General features: G+C 39.2%; 1 protein-coding gene across 1 annotated transcript; it reads right to left on the reverse strand.

Moving 5' to 3' along the window:
* Nucleotides 1-967: 967 nt before the first annotated feature.
* On the reverse strand, nucleotides 968-7,938 carry cisha (cytokine inducible SH2 containing protein a). Its single transcript, XM_089010092.1, has 3 exons — nucleotides 7,275-7,938; nucleotides 5,611-5,777; nucleotides 968-1,766 (listed from the first exon to the last, which is right to left on the reverse strand). The coding sequence occupies exons 1-3, from the start codon at nucleotides 7,292-7,294 to the stop codon at nucleotides 1,264-1,266; spliced, it is 690 nt and encodes a 229-aa protein (XP_088866218.1). The 5' UTR covers nucleotides 7,295-7,938; the 3' UTR covers nucleotides 968-1,263.
* Between the last annotated feature and the right edge of the window lie 6,965 nt (nucleotides 7,939-14,903).

A 14,903-nucleotide genomic window follows, 5' to 3' on the forward strand; every position in this document is an offset into this window, starting at 1 on the left:
ACCTGCAGAAAAAATAAATATAAAAATACACAATTCTTACAAATTGTATGCTAATCCTTAGCAGTTAAAAGTTAAATACAACTAAACTGTGTTTTTTTTTCACCCTTCCATGCTATCAGAGATATGACAGTCATATACTGTGGGCAAAGACTTGAAACCAGAAAGATTGTCCCTACTGCTGGCAGGAGACGCAGCCATTCATGACAGACGTCTGAATTCTGCGGCCCTCTGCCAAGCTATTTATTGAGAGTACATGCAAATTAAAGTGATACATTAGTAAAGTAGTAGTTTTCTTGATTATAATACAATACCCCTGGAACGTACTGAGCCCCAACAGCTGTAAGCAATAAAACATTGTCTTTTCCATGAGCTGATAAATTTGTAACCTGGCTAATGAGCTCTTCCTGTGCAGGATGTTCAAGTCCGAAATAACTGGTGATAAAGGAGTATCCCAAGTACTAAATTCTGTGCAAGGCCAGATGTCCGAGATGAAGCTGACAGCTTAACTTGCTGTGTCTGTTGACCTGATTGACCCCAGGTTGTCTGCTTCAATTGTGTATTCGAGTCACAAGTGTTGACTAAGCATATAACAGCATGAAACTTTTAAAGATGATAACTTCTTATTCTGTCTAATCTCTATCACATGCGTACAACCAAGGAAGCCCGCACCCATGAGTGGTACTATAATAACATTTTTACAATTGTTGGTAAAATTTGTATGTTTGTGATGAAGTAGTAGAGCTAGCATATTGGCCCGAAAGACCTTTGACCTTGATTTTGAAGTCATCTTTTTGTTTTTTTGTGCAGAGGAGTAGTCACTTGTTTTGGATTGGTTTCTTTTGTTTGCTTATTTCCAAAGCTAAACATACTGTATGTTATTGAAAAACCGTAATTATAAATATTTTATGTATTTTTTTATTAGCCATGGTTAAAAATGTAATGGTAAAAAAAACACATTGCACATGTAAAAGGTAGAAAAAGGATTTTACTGAAAAAAAAAATAAAACAGCAAAGTTACGTAAATGGAATCAGTGTATGTACATCTCATACAATCCAGTCCAAATGATATAAGCGCACAGTCATACACACATGCACACACGCACTCACGCGCGCTGATATCAACTTCTACACCTTTAAAAAAATAATAATAATGACCCTGTGTCCAAAGTTCTGAAGCAGCAAATGTCATTTCCTTGTGAGGGGGCGGGTTAAAGTGAAACGGTTTGTGTGTATTTGTCCTTCTTTTGAAGTTGAGATAAGCCCTCATACCTTGAAGGGGTATTCCTGTAAGAAACGCAGCAGCGGCCTCGGGAGTGGTAGCTGGTCATGGCGCTCCGAATGCCTGTTGATGACCAGCCGGGTAAGGTGCTGCAAGGTGGGCAGGCTCTGCGGTTTATACACGGGCCGCCTTAATTTTAGCACCACAGACGCCGACGCCTCTTGAATGGTCACTTTGGAAGTCGCCTCATTGGCCGCTGTGCCCCCGTCGTCGTCTTCCGAGCTCCTATCCGGTCCCATGTAGTGCTGGACCAAGCTGGGGACGTTGGGGAAGGACGACAGGTTGGGCCGAGCCGGCGAGCTGCAGTCCAGTAAAAAGCGGGTGCAGCTGTACTGGATACGTATGCTGGTGGGGCCGCGGGCCGTCTTGACGGAGAGGGTGAGCATGTATAAAGGGTGGCTGCTGTCTCGGACCAGGAAAGCCCCCTCAGAGGCCTCTTGAAGTGCACCGTGCGCCTGGGCCGCACTGATCGCTCCCCAGTACCACCCTGCACACGTGCCGCCATGTTAGGATATCATTCAAAACATTCAATTGACAAAGTGATCCATCCAAAAATTCTTGGAAAATATGCCTCAAAAGTTGAAATCATTGTCATGTGAGATGACTAAAGAACAATTGTCAAAGAGCCAAAATCTGGAAATAATGCCGAGAGGCTTCGGGTTGAGACGTTACAACAATTTTTGAGGTTATGAATCGCGCCCAGTCTCGAATACATTGTCACGCAATGGGATTTGGAGTTTATTTTTTTTCATATCTGTGACATCGATGGATTTTTCATCCAGTCGATTTGATCAAATATGGAGTATGATAAATTTTCGCCAGAGCAGAGGCAGGAGAACACATCTTGATGAAGCACAAGTAATCACAACAACCAAGAAGTTAGTACCGGATTATCACTTTTATTACATTTGATTTGTATTTTATTGACTGCCTTCAAGCGTCTTTCAAACAAATTGTCACGTTTCGGTTTGCGACCAACGAGTGGCACTGTAGGGCCCCTCTTATAGCTGCACAGGTGTTGGTCGTTTTAATCAGTGGCAGTCAAAAAGGATTCCCAGCACGACCATTCAGTGTCAGGTCATTATTTTGTTTCATCCTATCAGGTTTGTTTCGTCTTGTCATGTTAAACTCATGGTTTTGTTTGCTACGTTGGACCTTTTTGGTCTGATGACCTTGTCAGCTTTTACTCATGGTTTTGTTTGCTACTTTGGACCTTTTTGTACTCATGAGCGTGGTGTGTTTTACTCATGGTTTTGTTTGCTACTTTTGACCTTTTTGTTGTGATGACCTTTCATGTTTTACTCGTGGTTTTGTTTGCCACTTTGGACCTTTTTGGTCTGATGATCTCGTCAGGTTTTACTCATGGTTTTGTTTGCTACTTTGGACCTTTTCCGATGACCTTGTCGTGTTTTACTCATGGTTGTGTTTGCTACTTTGGACCTTTTTGTTCTGATGACCTTGTTATGTTTTACTCATGGTTGTGTTTGCTACTATGGACATTTTTGTTCTGATGACCCTATGTTTTACTCATGGTTGTGTTTGCTACTTTGGACCTTTTTGTTCTGATGACCTTGTCATGTTTTACTCCAGGTTTTGTTTTGCTACTTTGGACAAATTGGCATGTTCTAATGTCTACTGTAGAAGACCCCTCAGATTCAAACATTTATGATATGATTTTTTTCTTTTTGACATGTGATACCTAAAGATTTTTTCCATGATTGTCTTGGTCAGATTTGTTCAGAAACAAAAACACGGGCAGTCATGACAAAGTTTATACATTTATGATTTCGCAGTTACTGTATAACTGAGGGCAACTTTAATGGCAATGTGGCCTCTGCCACAAAATAACAAATTAAACAGCCCAAATCCAATTCCATGAATGTGTTCTTTGTCTTTTAGATTATGTAAAGCCATCATAAACAACACCAGTAGCAGTAAAGTGTCAAAAGTGTTGCGCTGGCGACGAAACACAAATGTCATTGATCGCCTCTCAGCACTCTATACGTACAATTACGTAACGCAAATACAAGTGGCGTCTTGGTTTCCAATTCCTATTGCTTAACCCAAATTTGAACCTTAATCGGAAATTTATGATAGCAGTAACAGATGGAAATTACATTTAAGCCATGAATATAACACAATCAAATGAAAAAGTGCAAAAACAGTGACAACTGAACATTGGCAACATATCCTTGTTACGCTGCTGAACAAACTAGTCAATGGCGACCCTTCATAACCTCAAAATGTTGTAATGTATAACCAAGCACCCCCTGAGTCCATTTTACCAAGCACATGCCCTTTCACTTACACATGTAGTCAACTATTTGATAAAAATCTACACATCCTTGTTCAAATGGCAAGTTTTGGTCATAAAAAAATTATAATAAGAATAAAAACTATGTGGCCTGTACGCTGTACAACTCTTTTGAATGTTTCCATGAATACATTAAAACATTTGGAGCTGTAATCTGACTTACTGTATTTTCAGGTGTATAAGGTGCACCGGAGTAGAAGGCGCACCCCTAATGAATGGTATATTTTCAAACTTTTTCAATAAATAAGGCGCACCGGACTGTAAGGCGCACCTTCAATGAATAAAAAACGTTTTCCAGATATAATATATAAATATAAAAAAAATCCAATTCTGCTGACAGTAGTTGAGAGACCTGTTGTGGCTCAACATTACTTCACATATAAGGCGCACTTGCATATAAGGTGCAGGGCTATCTTTTAAAGAAAATCAAGGTTTTTGTGCGCGCTTTATACACCGGATATTACAGGAGTTTGGTTGCGTGTGAATGCCTCATCTGGGGATGTGGCGATGTTCACAATCAACTAATTACAGGGTACATTCAAAATCTCTCTCTGTCTCTCTATTTTTTAATCATAAAAGCATCTGACAGGTGTGCACATTTTGTATCTCCCGTCAATCGTGTATAAGGCTCTTGTGGTGTCAACAATTCATTCCAGCAGTACGACAACCACAGGTAACAGCCCCTCTACATTCCATGTCTCGATGACATTTTCAAATGAGTACAGTATTTTTTGGTGTATTAGGAGCACCCAAAAGCCTTCATTTTCTTCAAAAGATGACCTTGCGCCTTATACTCTGGTGCGCCTTATATGTGATGTCATATTGAGGTACAACTGGTCTTGCAACTACTGTCAGACTACACAGACTCAATTTCCCCTTGTAGAAAAAGCCGTACGTTACCCCAGCATCTACTGTAGCGCCGTATAATGTGGTGTGCCTTATGCAGTGATACCTCGGTTTACGAACCCCTTGGCTTACGAGCTTTTCGGTTTACGAACGTTACATTTATTAAAATGTTACCTTGGCATACGAACGTAAATTTACCTTGGCATACACACTTTTTCGTACACAGAGCTGCCTCAATGATTGATGTGTCGTTCGTGAACGAGCCCATTCTTCTCACAACAAAATGGCATCCGACTGTTTTTGTCCTCTATTCTCCGCCCCCAGTCTTCGGTTAAAGCCACATGATTGGTCAAGAACGCAGCAGTGAGGGGGGTGGTTTAAACATTAAAGAGACAGACAGACGACAGTGAGAGAGTTTCAACTTTGATAGTTCAAAGGCACAGTGTAGACTGCAAGGTTAAAATATCCCATCAATCAGGCTCCACAAACAACCCGCACAAGCCATCTGTATACTTGATGCAAAAAGCTATCAACCCAGCTAAACAGAACACAATTGATGAAGAACTAGATACAATTATGACAGAGAAAGCACCTACAAGAGATCATTCCTCAAGATGGTGAAAGAAGAAGGTTAATGCTGATGAAACTGGCCACTCCATTCCTTCAAGCCATCAACGACCATCACAAAGGTAAATAAAACGACTTTATTATACAGTACAGTTTATTTATTTAATTATTATACACATTTTTATACATAAAATATGGCATATTTTGTGTAGTTATAAGGCTTAGAAAATTAGAAAGTAGAAAATTATGTATTATGAGGACCTGGGAACGGATTATTTGTCATTTTAATGGTTTCCGATGGGAAATTCATTTTTGGAATACACACTTTTCGCCTTACACACTCTGTCTGGGGACCAATTACGTTCGTAAGCCAAGGTATCACTGTATTTGGAAAACATTTTTATACTGTATTTATATATTATAATTGTAAAACTGTTTTCATTCATTAAAGTTGCGGCTGATACTCCGGGTGCGCCTTATATATGGAAAAAGTTTGAAAATACACCATTAATTGTGGTTATGCCTTACACACCGGAAAAATCCAGTAGTTTTACTTTATTTTAGTTTTGTGAGGAAAAAGTTGGTGGATGCTCATCTAACACACCTGATGTTTCTAAGTGGCAGAAGTTGCTCGCAATGGCCTGAAGATCTTTGGTGGGATCCCATAATGACGTGCTGCTCTGCAGGCAAGGCGTTGGCGCCACCGTCCCTGCCCGCATGCCCCTGTGGGGGGCCTCAGTCGTTGGAGCAGTGGGCAAAAGACCTCGGGGACTGAAAATAGCATGATAGCTTTATTAGGGTAAACTCATGAACAAACAAAACCTGAAATTTGTTGGTTGAAATTTTCAATGCATCTGGAATGAGATCAGTGTAACCGCGAGTGACAAACACAACAAACGGGCTACTCCCAGGAGACAATATAATACGTTTAACTTTGTCATGATGAGGCTAATGCAATAATAGCAGTTTGCAAATGCAATAAATGTTTACATCAGAGCTAACTGCCTATAGGATCAATTTGTGTCATTCAGTTTTCAACATGGCCCTGTACTTCTTCATGAGGAAAATTTGTCATAAAAGTTGAATGTTCACAGAAGTCGGTATGTTTTGGAATTAACAGTGATGAGATCAATTGAAACAACAACAAAAAAATAGATTACAGTTTTGATCCGATGGCAACAATGTTATTTTGTCTTTTATGAAAGGTCAAGATGTCATAAAATATTAAAAAGCATTGCTGCTTTGAAAGCTTTTTATAAACACAACTGGTAAAAGCCGAGTTTATTTCCAAAAGTCCCCATAAAGTGTAGTTGGACTTTTAAAAGGTCAAATAAGGACAAAAATGATGAAAATATATGTTAAAATTCTCTTTGCAAAGAACAAATGATCACATCAGAGTTACACTATGTGTTGTTAAGATTTTGTTTATTAAACGACCTATCACGTCACAAAATTGGGATTAAACCGTTTGAAAGTCATTAACAGACACAGCAAGGGTCCAACAGTTTCCCGTAAATGCGTATACTGTATTATACTGTACATGTATTTGTATTTTTTTTTTGCAAGTTCGAAATTAATTTTCGGGTAAAAAATGCGCACGTGTTTGCCAGTGCCGTGGGTGATTTAGTTTCGTGTATGTCGTTTTTTTTAATACAGAAATATTTTCATACTGAGCGTTAATAATAGCCGTTTAAATTGTATAAACATACCCAAGACTTACTTAATCGCTAAACGTCTAAATTAATGCGTATTTGATTTTTTTAAGTCGTAAACATAATTTCCTTCATATGTACTTCATGCGAGAGTTGTCGTTTTTGGGTCGAGTGGAATTGTTTGTTGGTTTATCATGCACGCATTCAAAGTCACAGTACAAATATAAAAGAGTATCATCCCTAGAAATGTAAACAATCCCTTATCGAAGCACAATTTTAAAACGAATACAATCGTTCAAGGGTAGAACCAATACTTACGGCTTTGTACAGTATTTATCACTAAATAACTTACATTACAATGGACTTCTTGCGATTGTGATGAGAATCACTTTAGCTATTTTCAAATTAGAAAACTGCTTCTAATGCAATTGGTGGTGGTGAATTTATACATATAGCGCACGCACAATTAATACATAAATAACGATCTTATTCTACTGTATTAAAATAAGCACTGTGTGTATGGAAGCGATCGAATAGTAGATTGGTTACATCCTTGATTCGAACGGAGGTCTTTTGCGGTTGAGTTAAAAAGCAAACAAAGACATGATGTACTCACCCTGGCACACAGAGAATCATACTACTTCTTCAAACCACACTCCAATTCCAGTCGTAACGCAGCCCTCGCTTTTTGTTTAAAAAAACAAAGATAATCTACTGAAGAAAAACTCGTAAGAAAAACATGAATAAAAAAACATACACGCGCTGGTTCACAAAACCAGTTCCGATCAACGTGCGTCACTGTCGCTAGCCAAAATATACGACGTTTATCCAGGTGGTACCTTTTTAAATAATAAAGATTCCGGTTTAGCGCCCTCGATTTGTGGAGTGTTGTTGTCGCCAGAATCGGGAGCTTCCAATGTGCGAAGGGAGCGCAGCGAAAAGGCTTGTCTTTTTAAAATTGACTATTTCCTAGAAGTCTATTCTGAGAACGCCTTTCGGCACTGGCAGCTCTGACGTCACTGACTCCGGACGACGAGCACGCGCCAGAGCGATTCCCCGACACACTCTCCTTGCACATTTTTTTAACAAAACAATCGTACAACCCCAAACGCGATTCTTCGTGACGAATAATCCACGTAGTGTTTTTTTTTTCTTTTTTTAAAATTACGATATCCACGCGCGTGCAAGAATGGATACATTTCTGTGTGCGCGCCCCTCCTCTTGTTCTGTGCGCCCGCCCGCTGGCTTCTGCGTTCGTTGAAGCGCCGCGCGCTCCCGAGAATCGAACGCTGGTTTCTCTCTACCCGCTTTCCAGGAATAAGCTTGCCTGCGTTTTGACTCCGCCCCGCCGAGCCGCCCCCGGTGCGGGCTTCATTCTGGGAATTCACCGCCTTGACATTAAAGATACTAGTCGTGCCTGGCAGGGGCGTTTCTTCACCCCTCCTGTGGGTTCAAATAAAATGGACCATGGATGTACACTTTGACAAGCACACCACCACCTGAAAAAAAGAATACGCGGCTCGGATAATGGGTAGAAGGAATGGAAAACAATGTTTTAATAATTGCTGACGCCATGTTCTTAAGTCTACATTACAGTGCCGATGCTTTTTTTTTTCTTTGCTAGCTTTAGCTTGTGCAAAATCGCCGCGTATACTGCACGTGTTTCCGTTTCAGTCGTTGATATGGATCAATATTGGCTGTTTATCTAAGTCATCGAACCACCAGAGAGCAGCAACAAGCAAAGGCGGGGGGTTCAGACGCCTTGTCGTGTAGTGATATGATATAAATTGTCCCCATACGATCACGCGATCATAACCCGGAAGTGGGAACATAATCTTACTTTTTTGTTTATTTTGAATGAAGCTGACCGTGTGTCTCTTCTTCAGCCATAGTACAGTACACGGAATTGTAGCTTGTGCTCGAAAAGACCTCAATGACCTTTCAGTCATCCGTGCCTTGTTGAGTGAGGAGCAACACCCATAGAATGAGATGTGGAAACAGGGGCGGAGCTACGTGGTGGCCACTGGCCTAAGGGAACATTTTGATACCTGTAACTTTTTACTTTGATGCAGTATCCTTAAATGTCTTGATAACCTACCACAATGCATTTATAATAAAAATAATACATTTCATTTATAAATGAGAAGGTTATTTCAGCCGTCATCTGAAACCTTCTCATCGATGGACCACTCCTGTACGACTGAGAGCTTACACAGACGTATTTCATTCATAAGCGCCTTTCAAAACTCTCAAGGTCACTTGACAGTCACCGGATAAGTTTTTCTGTGGGTGAGCAGCGGCAGCCACACGCGCCAGCGTTCACTCAACCCGGAAGTAACTCAAGTAGAATAGTAAGACAAATAGATAGAAAGCTACCTAGCAAGCCAATAGATAGCTAATAGCTAGCCAGCTAGATAGCTAGCCAGCCAGCCAGATAGCTATTGTAAGACAAAGAGAATAGACTTAGCACAAAAGTTCTTACATATGTCTACATAAAAGTAAAACAACTAAATAACAGATAATATTTATATTTACTATTTTATTTAAAGCACAAATGTACCTGAATGAAAACACTTAGAGGGTCACTGTTTTTGATTTTTCAATACTTATTTGAAAACCCCACTATTCAATACGTTAGCAAAAAAAATAATAAATATATATATATGTTCTATCACACTAACTTAAATTTTTTTTAATATAATCTTAAGTTTAATATTCAGCAAATATATCACTTTGGTCAAAGCTAGCATGTTTCATTTTCGTTGTTCTACTTTGGATACCCAATAGGCCAGTGGCAGGCCGTGGATTTCATCGCTAGGCCTTCAGTAGTGCTATGTCTGAATCAATCCAGACTGAAAAAAGAGAGGTGTATGTGATTTATTACAAGTACACTGGAGGGTACCATTAGCCAGGAAATAAATGTCTGACCTTTCTTAATTATGCTCCAGGGCCTGCAGAACTGATTGTGAAGGCGTCCAGGTCGACTTCTGACCCCGGTAACAAATGATGGCTGAAATGTGATTGGTTAAATGCTTAAATATGAAAACATGTGTAGTTTTTACAAGTGTAAAAGTAATGAAACGACGCTGATAAACAATTTAGAATTATTATTTAATATGAATTCACGGGAAAAAAATAATTAACATCAGTCCGTGATTCTGATATTTTAAGGCCAGCACAGAATGCTTTGCAGGCCCTGACGGCCCACCATTCTTATATAATGAGTGGGTTAAGCAAGTTTCTGGATATATGAATTTTATTTCATGAAACTATGACGTGGATGCTATGATACACAATGAATTCTTGGTTACGGAGTACTTTCCGGTAACGCAAAAGTACGTGTGTGCGCGTTGTAAGCATGTAAACTTAATACACTGAAACGTTGTGTCATCCCAGCTGCTGTGACACATTAAAACAATTAACCTTCAAATAGAATTCTAACTAGCGAAAAATGATTTCATGACACGCAGACTTGTGCCCACTGGTTACATTTGACAAGGCAATTAATCAAGAGTGTCTGTTTTTGGATGAGTTGCGTACCAAGCAACCAGCCACGTTAGTCATTCACTTGAAATAATGACGTATGTCAATTGTTTACCACAAACCTTCAAGGGACATTTTTAATTGTTTTCTCATGAACCCATTAAACTGCCATTCCCTGAATTTGTTCTGGATTTTGGGTTTTCCATCTTTGGGTGCTGATAAAGCGCTGGTCAGACCTCTGGCAATAATTTCTTTTCCACGAGGGGGCAGCATTTCCCTTTTTCCATGTTAGCGCTTTGTTACAGCTGCAGCTGTTATCATAATAATAATACATTTCATTTTTAAGCGACTTTCAAAACTGTCAAGGACACTTTACAGTCACAGGATTAAAGCGTTATAGAAATAGATTAAAACGGAGTATATAATTAACAATAATATAATTGTATATACCGTAATTAACAATAATTAACGTGGCAAGACACAACATTAATGCATTTGAAAATGAATTCATCTGTGTTCATATGAACACGTTTGGCGTAAATGGATTAATAATATCGATATGTTTTGTCAATCAACTGAACCAATCATCTAGTTACTCAATAAGGAAATACATTTCAATATTATTAAAAAAAAAAAAAAAATGTATTAACTCATTCACTGCCATTTCCAAATTGATTCAGAAATTCAAAATATGATGTCGAGCGCCATTCCCGAATTTGTTCGGGTTTTGTCTTTTCGTGCTTGGGTGCTGATAAAGCGCTGATCAGACCTCTGGCAATGTTTTTTTTTTCCCTTTCCACAAGGGGGCAGCATGTTCCTTTTTTCCATTTTACCAATTTGTTCCAGCTGCAGCTGTTGTTAAAGTGCTATATAAATAGCTTAAAATGGGGTATTTAATTAACAATAACATAATTGTACATAATTAACAATAATTAACGTGGCTAGAAACAACATCATGTTTGGGTGCTGATAAAGTGCTGGTCAGACCTCTGGCAATGTTTTTCCCTGCCACGAGAGGCCTCATTTGCCTTTTGTACAGCCACCCTTATTTCAAGCTCATATAACTCCAGACACATATAATTTATGAATTAACTTTTTTTCTAATGAAAGAAGAGAGTCAAAGGTTTTTTTATGCTGCAATGGATATTTATGTAGTCCTAAAACTCAATATTCTATGGGTCCCGGAATTCAAGTGAAAATGACAAAAACCCTGGCACTGGAGTGGAATGTCTGGAAGTGAATGAGTTCATATGGACCGATATCAACGGCAGCTTTAGTGCTCATTTCCCTCGGTGGAAGAACACTGGCAGACTTTTTGACGCAGCGTCACTTGTGAAAACCTGTCGCTGTTACGTGTGCCAACGAGGAAATGGAATAGGTTAAAAAGGCCCTGGGCCACTTGTTTTGGAACGCGTCAGTCCTCAGTTCTCTGCTGAGGCGTCATAAGGTTGAGCATGCACTCACTGACCTCACCCCTTACCCCACTTGCGTTTTGTTGAAATGTGATTTTGAGTTCACATACGGTATGGAAAAACCCCAGACAGTATTTTGTGGCTTTCTTCTTTCAAGGAAGTTTACTGCTCGCGAGCCAGTGGTAACGGCGTAACCTTGTCATGATGACTGTCTGCCTTGCAATTGAGAGCACCCGGTTGGGCCTCCCTTGTCTGAAGATTGCATGTTTTCCTCGTTGTTGTGTAATATTTTCTCCCGACGTGTGGATGCGCATGTGAGTGGTTGTTTGGCAATGCGGTTCGCGTATGTATCTCTCTCATAAAAGATGATTTGAGATGTGAGCAATCCAGGCTTTAGTTTAGCCCGATGTCAGCTGCAACCCTCGTGAGGACAAACTAGAAAATAGACTTTTTTTCATTCATTCATTCATTCATTCATTCATTCACTGCCAGACAATCTATCTAAGATTAGTTAACTTTAAAGGACAACCAACGCCTCCAGACAAATTGTGTCCATAATTTGTAAAATGGCTTCAAATGACTTCTACTGAGCGTATTTTACAAAGATTCCACCGCATATAGCTATATTTTACGTTTTAAGACTTGCACTGAATATTCAGGAAGTCTTGTTTTCGAGTTGATGACGATGCCTGACGTGACATCACTGAAGGAACGCCCCTGACCGAGAAAGCGACACACAATGTATTTTGGGTACTTTGGTCTGAAAATTTCGTGTTGATCCGTGTTAATTGCGAAATTAGAAGGAAAAAAAACATAAATAATGCGATGGTGAATCATTGTGTGTTGCACCAATACTACTATTTGATACTAGTTGACACAAATTCACAGCAGACAAATCAGCCCATTTCCAACAGGGCTTGGGCGCCATCTTGTGCATTTTCTGGGCGCTAAATTGGAGTCCAGATGCCTCAAAATGAGACTGAAGGACTTCTTTAATCGATTGCAAACATGTATGCTTTCCTCTTCAGAACTATTTGAATCATACTCATAACTGGATGAGTAACAAGAAGACATCTTCTCCGAATCTGAAACCATTGTTTTGATTCTCGAGCAAAGCAAGACGTCTTGGCGTGACGTCACGAACAAGGGGGCGGGACCTTCTGAAACTGAAACTTTCTGAGGTCATTTTGAAGTAGTTTTGGGACACTTTAAGTCATTTTTATTAGTGTTTTGCATTTGACGAAAAATATCATACTGCGTGTTTTGGGTATTTTAGATGCTATAAAACGTTTTTTTGATGTCAGTTAGGAAACAAAAAAATGGTGCCGGTTGTCCTTTAAGTTAAGTTCTCAAGTTTATGTAACTTTTCTTGGATAAGATTGTTTTTCTTATCTTAGCTCGGGGGTCGGCAACACATGGCTCCGGAGCCGTATGTGACTCCTGCCTAGTGGTTACTTAGGCCTTTGAACTCATTCACTGCCAGACGTGCAAATATGTGTCCACTCCAGTGCCAGGGTTTTTGTCATTTTCACTCAAATTTCAGGACCCACAGAAAATTGACTTTTAGGACTATATAAACAATCAATGCAGCGTAAGACACCTTAGGCTAAACTTTCAAAAAAAGTTCATTTTGAGCTTAATTGAGTTATCTGCATTGAAAGTGGGGCCGGCTGTACAAAAGGTAAATGCCGCTCCCTCGTGGGAGGGAAAAACATTGTCAGAGGTCTGACCGAAGCTTGAAACAAATTTCTTGTGTTTTTTCTTGTTTTCAGACAACGTTGAAAAAAATGACTTGTACTTATGTTCTTAGGCTAACAAAGTGGATGTTTACTGTGTGCTAAACAACTGATTGTAGGGCCAGAGCTACCAGCACAATTTCCGTTCGCTGACGAAGCTTTTCGGATGTGAACCGAAACCTCCGACACCTTCAAAGAAGTACAGATGAAAGAAATCTTTTCATCAACTGACTGTTTTAAATCCTGGGGAGAAAAATACACAATGTACCCCTTAAAAACTAAAGAGTAGTGTGTTGAAAGAGCCAACAACTAAGATGTTCCGCACGGCTCCCATGGAACATAAACACAGGCACGCAGAACATTATGGAACTATCACATGTGCGTGCGTTGGAAGCTTTTATGAGCACTGAGGTTTGGCTCTGAAACTATTGTCAAGCCAAAATTAAATAAATAAAAAGAGTTTCTTAAAATGTTAAAACGTAGCCTTGATGATTGCAATAGTTTAACAGGAAAACTAATATTTTTATCAAAGCTAAGAGAAATAATCCAAATATTTCAAATGAGTCAGTTTGATCAACAAGAATTTATTTTTTTACACTTGATGTCATCTGACAGTAACATTAAGTTTTATGAAGGCCATTTGAACTCATTCACCACCAGACAACGTGTAAAAATGTGTCCACTGCAGTGCCAGGGTTTTTGTCACTGTCACTCGAATTCTAGGACCCACAGAATATTGAGTTTTAGGACTACATCAACATTTAATACAGCATGAGAAACCTTGGACAATCTTCTTTCATCATAAAAAAGAGTTCATTCCCAAATTACATGGGTTTGGAGTTATCTAAGCTTGAAATGAGGGTGGATGTCCAAAATACAATGCAATACATACATATTGGTTTATATGGTGCTTTATCAACAGCCAAAGCTGGAACAAAGTGTTAACATTGCCCGAGGTCTGACAAGTGCTTTATCAGCACCCAAGGAAGGAAAAACCAAAATCATGGACAAATTCAGGAATGGCGCTCTATGTGATATTTTGAATAAATCCAGGGAATGGCAGTGAATGAGTTAATGAGAAAACAATCACAAATGTACCTTGAAGGTTTTTGGTGAACAATTTACATACGTCATTATTTAATATCTTTAATCCAATGTATGATGATGTATTTTATATATATGTTGTTTTTTTTTGTTGTTCTTTTGATTTCTAGATGGTGCCGCGAGAGTGGCTGTCTTTCCAGCAGCTCATTTTGTTTTTCTACTTCTTTCATTCCTTTCATCTTCCTTTCATAACCTTGCTGCTATGAAATGTAAATTTCTCCACTGCGAGAGTTTAACAACAGCTGAAGCTGGAACAAAGCGCTAACGTAGGAGAAAAAAGCAAAATGCTGCCCAGATGTCGGGCCCGCGCTTTATCGGCACCCAAGCAAGAAACAACAAAACCCGAAGTAATTCGGAAATGCCGCTCAATGTCATATTTTCAATTCCCGAATAAATTTGTGAACGGCAGTTAAACTCTCTTAAAATCTACTTTTCTATCATGGAAAAATCATCAGAATAATCCAACACATCGGATGTTGATATACAGCATTTTTAATTTCTGTGTTTATA

The sequence above is a fragment of the Hippocampus bargibanti genome, linkage group LG12 (genome assembly GCF_051943395.1).
Source record: "Hippocampus bargibanti isolate YZ-2025 linkage group LG12, ASM5194339v1, whole genome shotgun sequence".
Classification (NCBI taxonomy): domain Eukaryota; kingdom Metazoa; phylum Chordata; class Actinopteri; order Syngnathiformes; family Syngnathidae; genus Hippocampus; species Hippocampus bargibanti.

Coding starts and splice junctions, on each gene's coding strand:
- cisha (XM_089010092.1), bottom strand. CDS start 7,294: ATGATTCTCTGTGTGCCAGG. Junction 5,778..7,274: donor ATGATTCTCTGTGTGCCAGG/GTGAGTACATCA, acceptor TGCTATTTTCAG/TCCCCGAGGTCTTTTGCCCA. Junction 1,767..5,610: donor CTGCCACTTAGAAACATCAG/GTGTGTTAGATG, acceptor GCACGTGTGCAG/GGTGGTACTGGGGAGCGATC.